The sequence below is a fragment of the Acinonyx jubatus genome, chromosome D3, assembly GCF_027475565.1.
Source record: "Acinonyx jubatus isolate Ajub_Pintada_27869175 chromosome D3, VMU_Ajub_asm_v1.0, whole genome shotgun sequence".
Taxonomy (NCBI): domain Eukaryota; kingdom Metazoa; phylum Chordata; class Mammalia; order Carnivora; family Felidae; genus Acinonyx; species Acinonyx jubatus.
Genome location: NC_069392.1, coordinates 79,410,002 through 79,417,385, shown reverse-complemented (window position 1 = coordinate 79,417,385; position 7,384 = coordinate 79,410,002). Strand labels below are relative to the sequence as shown.

Sequence of the window (7,384 nt, the reverse complement as noted above, 5' to 3'; positions counted from 1 at the left end):
AGGGTAAGCATGGCAAAATACACTAAGTTATCTGAAGGTCACTAGTCTTTTATAGAAACAACATCCCCTGTACCCCCTCACCCCCCTCACCACAAACACACTCACCCCTATGGATACAGGAAGAGTCAGACCCATTGCCAAGGCTAGACTTAGGGTATAAGTATGAGTACATCCCTTTTCCTCATTCCCTCCCATTCAAATGCCCAATGCCCTCCAAATCTCCCTTAGGTTTTGACCCCTTCCCCAGTACCAAAACCTGTTCTTACCTCAAAAGCAGTGATATTTGCCATTACTTCTTAATCTGAACCTTTATCAGAATCACTTTCCCAAAGAAACCCGTACTTGGATATCCCTCTAATCTTGGCAGAAAGAGTTTTTCCCTTAAGAGATTTTTTTTTTTTAACGTTTATTTATTTTTGAGACAAAGAGAGACAAAGCATGAACGGGGGAGGGTCAGAGAGAGGGAGACACAGAATCTGAAACAGGCTCCAGGCTCTGAGCTGTCAGCACAGAGTCCGACGTGGGGCTTGAACTCACGGACCGTGAGATCATGACCTGAGCCAAAGTCGGCCGCTTAACCGACTGAGCCACCCAGGCGCCCCGATCCCTTAAGAGATTTCAACATCAGAAGCAGGTGGAAGAGTTCTGAAGATAACACCTCTCCAGATTCTAATGTATTAACTAGTACAATGGTTTTAAAGCTGTGGGAAAAGATGAGATTTGAAGACATACATTTAATTCTCACTCCCTCATCCCATCCCCCATATAATGTTAATGGAAATTCGGTAAGAAATTGTAATGATAAAAAGTACATCATTGATGGCAGGGAAGAGAGTTATGTAAGTACCAGAAGTGCCAGGGAAAGATAAACAGGGTTCACTTGCAAATCACTATCACAAGGAGCAGTGACTCAGAGGGAGTAAGTGATGGGACCCTGCACTCCCCTCCTGGACATGAAAATAGAAGAAAGAAGTGGAGGAAGAGAATCAGGGGACATGACCAGCGGAGAATGGCTTCACAGGGACCCTCTTTTGCTGCTGCAGACTGGTGGAACTGGAAAGCAGCATTCCAGTGGAACCTAGAAATTCAGATGGATACAAGGGCAGAAAGCCCCTAGAAGGAGATTTCCTGAGATGAGAAGACATGTTAGAGTGAGGAACTTCATGAAAAAAAAGGTCTTAAAAACCAGGGGTACCAGAAGTTACACCAAGATACCACTGGCAAAGTGTTCGAAGAGTGAATTCCCAGGGTGGCTTTGTTATAAACTGGTGAATAAAACAGGGTTCTTCTACTCAAAAATGGATTGGAGACTTGGCCACAGAGGATCCCACACCTACCTCAAGGCTTTGAAAAACAACCACCACCACAAGAAAAAAATACAAAACAAATAAATCAAAACAGAGACAGGACAGCACAGAAATGAGTCTTCCCTAGCAGGCTTGTCCATGACTCTGAATCTCATCGTCTGCCCTGACATTTTCCTTGCTGAATTAGCAAATATGAAGATTGATGACATTTCTAAAGGGATCCAAAAATCCAAGAATGGTCAAGACCTCCTCACAGAACATTAAAAGAATGTAATTGAGAGACATGAAAGAAAGTCTAAATGGCAGGACTTATTATGCTTATGGATGGAAAACTAAATATTGGAAATATGTCAATTCCTCAAAATTTTTTCATAGATTTTTTTTTTTTTGCTATTCAACCAAAATCCAGTAACTTATGTGTATGTATTTGTAAACTGATGGGCTGATTTTTTTTTAATTTTTTAGACATTTTTAAATCGGGTATAATTAACATACAGTATTGTATTAGTTTCATATGTACAATATAATGATTCCAACAATTCTGTATATTACTTAGTGCTCATTATAAGTGTATTTAGTCCTTTTACCAATTCCACTCATCCCTCCACCTCCCTCCCCTTCAGCAACCAACCACCAGTTTATTCTTTACATTTGAGTCTGGTTTTTGGTTTCTCTCTCTCTCTTTAATTCATTTATTTTGTTTTTTAAATTCCACATATGAATGAAAGAAATCATGTGGTATTTGTCTTCCTCTGACTTATTTCACTTAGCATTATATCTTGTAGCTCCATCCATGTTGTTGCAAAGGGCAAGATTTCATTCTTTCTTATGGCTGAGTAGTTAGTATTCCATAGTATGTATCTTTATATATAAACCACATCTTTTTATCCATTTATCTATTGATGGACACTTGGATAGCTTCCATAACTTGGTTATTATAAATAATACTGAAATAAACACAGGGGCACATAATATCTCTTTTATTTGGGTAAATACCAGTAGCAGAATTACTGGACCATATGGTAACTTCATCTTTAATTTTGAGGAGAATGTCCATACTGTTTTCCACAGTGACTGCACCAGCCAGCATTCCTACCAACAGTACATGTGTTTCCTTTTTCTCCACATCCTTGCCAACACTTGTTATTTTTTTTGTATTTGATTTTAGCTATTCTGACAGGTGTGAGGTGGTATCTCAGTGAGCTTTTGATTTCCATTTCCCTGATGATTAGTGATAAAGAGCATCTTTTCATGTGCCTGTTGACCATCTATATGTCTTCTTTGGAAAAATGTCTATTCATGTCCTCTGCCCATATTTTTTTTATTATTTTTTTAAAATTTATATCCAAGTTAGTTAACATGTAGTATAATAATGATTTCAGGAATAGAATTTAGTAATTGATCACTTACATATAACATCCAGTGCTCATCCCCACAAGTGTCCTCCCTAATTCCCCTTGACTGATGGGCTAATTCTAAAATTTATATACAAATATAAAAATTTATATACATAAAAGAAGACAACCTTGAAATATAAAAACAAAGTTGGAGCCTTCCATTAGGAGATGCCAAACTTAGAAAGCTATAGAAATTAAGAGTGGTATTAGTGGAAGGACAGACTAACAGGCCAATAGAGCAGAATAGAGAAGCTAGAAACAGATCAACCAATTTGATTTTTATTTAAAACAAAGACACCACTAAGTAGGGGAAGAGGGAGGGAATACGGATAGCCACACTTCTTTTAAACAAATGAAGTTTGACCTATGCTTCACAGCCTTCACAAAAATAGATTCCAGATGGATTATAGTTCTTAAGGGAAATGATTTAACACTAAAACTTCTAGAAGATAACAATGGGGAATATCTTCGTTAACTAGGTTTAGACAAAAATTTCTTGAACAGATAACAAAAAGCATTAGCCGTAAAGGAAAAGATTGATAAACTGATTCCATTAAAATTAAGAACTTTCTGGTCATTAAAGGGACACCTTCAAGAGAGTGAAAACATAAGCCAGAAACTGATAGAAGATATTTGCAAAAAATATTTATGACAAAGATCTGTTATCCAAATACATGAAGCGTGTTCTACAAATTAGTAATAAAAGGAAAGAAAACCCAATAGAAAAATGTGCAAAAGATTTGAACAAGAACTTCTCATACATTGCTGGTGCAAACTCTACTTTGGGATACTCTCTGGCAGTATCTCAAACTGATTATAAGTCTGTGCATAAGCTGTTTCAGCACTATATACGTACTCAGCAGAAATGCACACACACGTGTCAAATTAACTGCATATTCTGCTTCTCTCATGGTTTGCATCCTGCATTTTTAGTGCCAAATCTTGGAAATTCAAAAAGCCTGGTCTCCCAAATTCAGGTATATGCAAACAAAAGCTTGACTTTCAAGGCTATTAACTAGAAAATCCATTGAGGAACCCCTTCACTGCCCAGAGCATTCTCTTTCTTCATGAAGCCGATGTACACAGAAAGCCTAGAGGTGGATCTGAGACATCAAGGGGGCAAGTAGCCCTCAAATATTATCGCAAACTATCATCTGATACGTTTAAAATTTAAAAAGTAAACCAACTGAAAATATACAATAATAAGGAATTATTTATAGAAATCCTGCTGCATCCTGTAAATGAATACTGTACTGCTCTTAAGAATTATTTAATGTTTTAAGTACACAAATCAAGTTTAACATGATATATGCAATATAAGCCTTCTTAAAAGAGAAATTTAAATATATGTGTATATATACATAGGAAAATTATAAAGGATACCGGCATAATCTTAACAAAGGTTAGAGTTCAAGGAAGAATTAATGAGGTTTTTATTTTTCTTTATGATTACCTATGATTTCTAATGTTTACACACTGGGTAAATTTTTGCAAATACAATGTCTCTTTAAATTTTCAATGGATATAAGAGGGTGGATCCTATTCCGTTCATTACTGTTGAAATTTGCTTCCAATATTTTTTTCAGAGCATAGTTTCTTACTTTAAAAATATCCAAATTGAGGTCCAGAGAGATCCAGTTGGGGAATTTAATTACACGTCAATAAAATAATCTTTATCTGAACCAGCAAATAGGTAGTAGATGTACAATATATGCACACTTCACTGTCTCTTATCCACACTCCAGTGCAAGTACCTAGAGGGTCATAGGAGAATAAAAACTGAGGCCAACAGTATAGCGACTGGCCAAATGGATCACACGGCAATGTACAGCAGAAAAAGATGCTAAAATTTGTGGGCAAAGCTTGAGGGGAGACTAGATTTGCATCATCTCCAAAAAAAATCTCCTCAAAGGTGTTTAGTAAGACAAAGGGATAAAAAAGTAACTTTATAATGGAGAAACCTAGCAATCATCACATCATCCAAGTGATCAAGGTAAACATCACCAGCAATAAGACATACCAACATCATGAACACCCTGATGTGGTGCACAGATGAGAGCACATCATTCTTCTGGTTTTCTTGCCCCAAACGCAATACCTCACTCCAATTAGCAGAATACACTGGACAAATCCAAACTAATGGACATTCTGTAAAATAATGGATCAATAAAAACTGTCAAGGTCATGAAACACCAGGAAAAATCAAGGAATTTTTACAGAACTGGAGAAGACTAAGAAAACATAATAACTAAATATAATGTGAAACCCTAAGTATGGGCCCAAAACAGAAAGAGAACATTAGCGGGGAAAAAAATGGGTGTAATTCAAGTAAGGTTTATAGTTTAATTAATAAGACCATACCAATGTTAATTTTTTATTCTTGATATCTGCACTAAGGTAATGTAAGACGTTAACATTACAGGAAATGGAGTGACAGATAGAAGGCAACTCTGTATTATGTTTTCAACTTTTCTATAACACTAACATTTGTTCAAAATGAAAAGGGAAAGGAGATCCTTACAACATAAAAAAAAAAAAAAAAAAAGAAAGAAAACCTCAAATAATTTTGAGTCCTGACTATAGGCCAGATACTGTTCTGGTCATTGTCATGAGCGAGGCAGCCAAATTCCCTGCTATCTGACTTATACTCCTTTTGTAGATACTGTATACATTGAACAAATAGAGAGGAAAAGGGGGAACTATTAAATACAAACTGAAAGAAATTTAATGAGTAGAAATGTAATGAACATTTATAATACCAACTGAAATAGCCCATAAACTATTTTACCAGTAGGATAGAGATTTACAAATTAAATACCATACATACATCTATACCACACCTTCCCCTCCCTCCCGCCACCAACTCTGCCATCTAGTGATAGGAAGGGGAGCTGCCCCAATACATCTAGAGCCTTTAAGCAAGTGTCAATTAGCCCAAAGTGTTTAAGGACCATAGGACTTAAAGGGGAGTGTGGCAGAAACAGAGTTAGAACACAGGCCTTTAAATTGCCAATCTAACCCCCCGCTCCAACTTTCACAAATGTACCAAGTAGCATTACAGCAATGGCGCAGAGGACAGAACACAGACTCTAAAGTCAAGCTGCTGGGGCTCACATTTTGGCCCTACAACCAACAGTGTGACCTTAGGTAAGTTACTCATTCTTACTCAGTCCAAGTGACCGAGGGACATCGCATACAGTTGTGGGGATCAAATTGGTAAAATGCTTAAAAGGGTGGCTGGCATGTAGTAATACCTCAATAAATTTAGTTCCCACTGCCATTACTGTCACCACGGTCTCCCATAAGCAGATTATGTTCTTTACACATCTTATACTATGGTCTCACCCAGCAGGAAGAGACTGGCAAAGAGGTGGTAACTTAGCATAAAAGCTGAATATGAGATACCACCTCATACCTGTCAGAACGACTAAAACTAACACCACAAGAAACAACAGATGTTGGCCAGGATGTGGAGAAAGGGGAGTCCTCTTACATTGTTGGTGGGAATGCAAACTGGTGCAGCCACTCAGGAGAATGCTGCGGAGCTTCCTCAAAAAGTTAAAAACAGAATTACCCTACAATACAGCAATTGCACTACGAGGTATTTACCCAAAGGATACAAAAGTAGAGATTTGAGGGGGTACATGCACCCCAATATTATAGCAGCATTATCAACAATAGCCAAACTATGGAGAGAGCCCACATGTCCACCGACTACAAAATGGATAAAGAAGAGATGGTATCTAAATACCATGGAATGTTACTCAGCGATAAATAAGAATGAAATCTTACCATTGCAACAATGTGGATGGAGCTAGAGTGTATTATGCTGAGCAAAATAAGTCAGTCAGAGAAACACAAATACCGTATGATTTCACTCACAGGTGGAATTTAAGAAAACAAAACAGATGAACATATGGCAGAGGGGAAACGAGAGAGAGAGGGAAACACATCGTAAGAGACCCTTGAAGACTTAAAGATAGAGAACAAACAGTTAAGGGAGGGAGGTGACTGGGGGATGGGCTAGCTGGGTGATGGGTATTAAGGAGGGCACTTGTGCTGAGCACTGGATGTTGCTTGTAAGTGATGAACCACTAATGTCTACTCCTGAAACCAAAATTGCACTGTATGTCAACAAACTAGAATTTAAATAAAAATCTGGGGGTGGGGAGGAAGCGGAGTAAAATTTAGCCGAAGTAATTTCAAAATCTGGTCATATTATATAACACTATGAAATTTTGTTTTGGAGATGCCAGAAGACTCCTGACCATCCTTAACAATTTGACTTGATTTGAATGATGTCCTAACAAACTAGCAACCGCTAAACGGCTCAGCTCGCTGTTATCAGCACTTTGCACTCAGTTAGACAGGTTGGACGTCCCCTTTCACTTATAAGCATCATTGCAATGGGTCAGCTGACTTCAGTGGTCATGGACTCTCCTCAACTGTGGTTTAGATGTTCTGGGAAACCCAGCTCAACACAAGGTGCATCTTAAGCCTATCTTACATCAGAGTATACAGGCTCTTTCATCTTCTTTGTCAGAAGAGATTGCGCATGCAGAAATAAAACATTTTTCCACATTGCGGCCTGGGGTCATCTTAATTTCACTATAAGCAATCCTATTAGAATTGTCACATGAGTTCTGCCATGGGCCAAGTTCACTGCATTAGCCCCCATTC

The 7,384-nt window shown here is 37.8% G+C and overlaps 1 protein-coding gene across 3 annotated transcripts in view; it reads right to left on the bottom strand.

Moving 5' to 3' along the window:
* Positions 1-7,384, bottom strand: part of SERPINB7 (serpin family B member 7) — a 66,195-nt gene that overhangs the window by 53,430 nt on the left and 5,381 nt on the right. For 2 of the 3 annotated variants that reach the window (XM_053205820.1, XM_053205821.1), the window contains exon 2: positions 4,725-4,852. The exons of the other annotated variant lie outside the window; for it this stretch is intronic. In XM_053205820.1, the coding sequence (XP_053061795.1) occupies positions 4,725-4,733 (9 nt within the window). In that variant the 5' untranslated portion in view covers positions 4,734-4,852. The remainder of the gene's footprint in view (positions 1-4,724; positions 4,853-7,384) is intronic. 3 annotated transcript variants of the gene reach the window in all.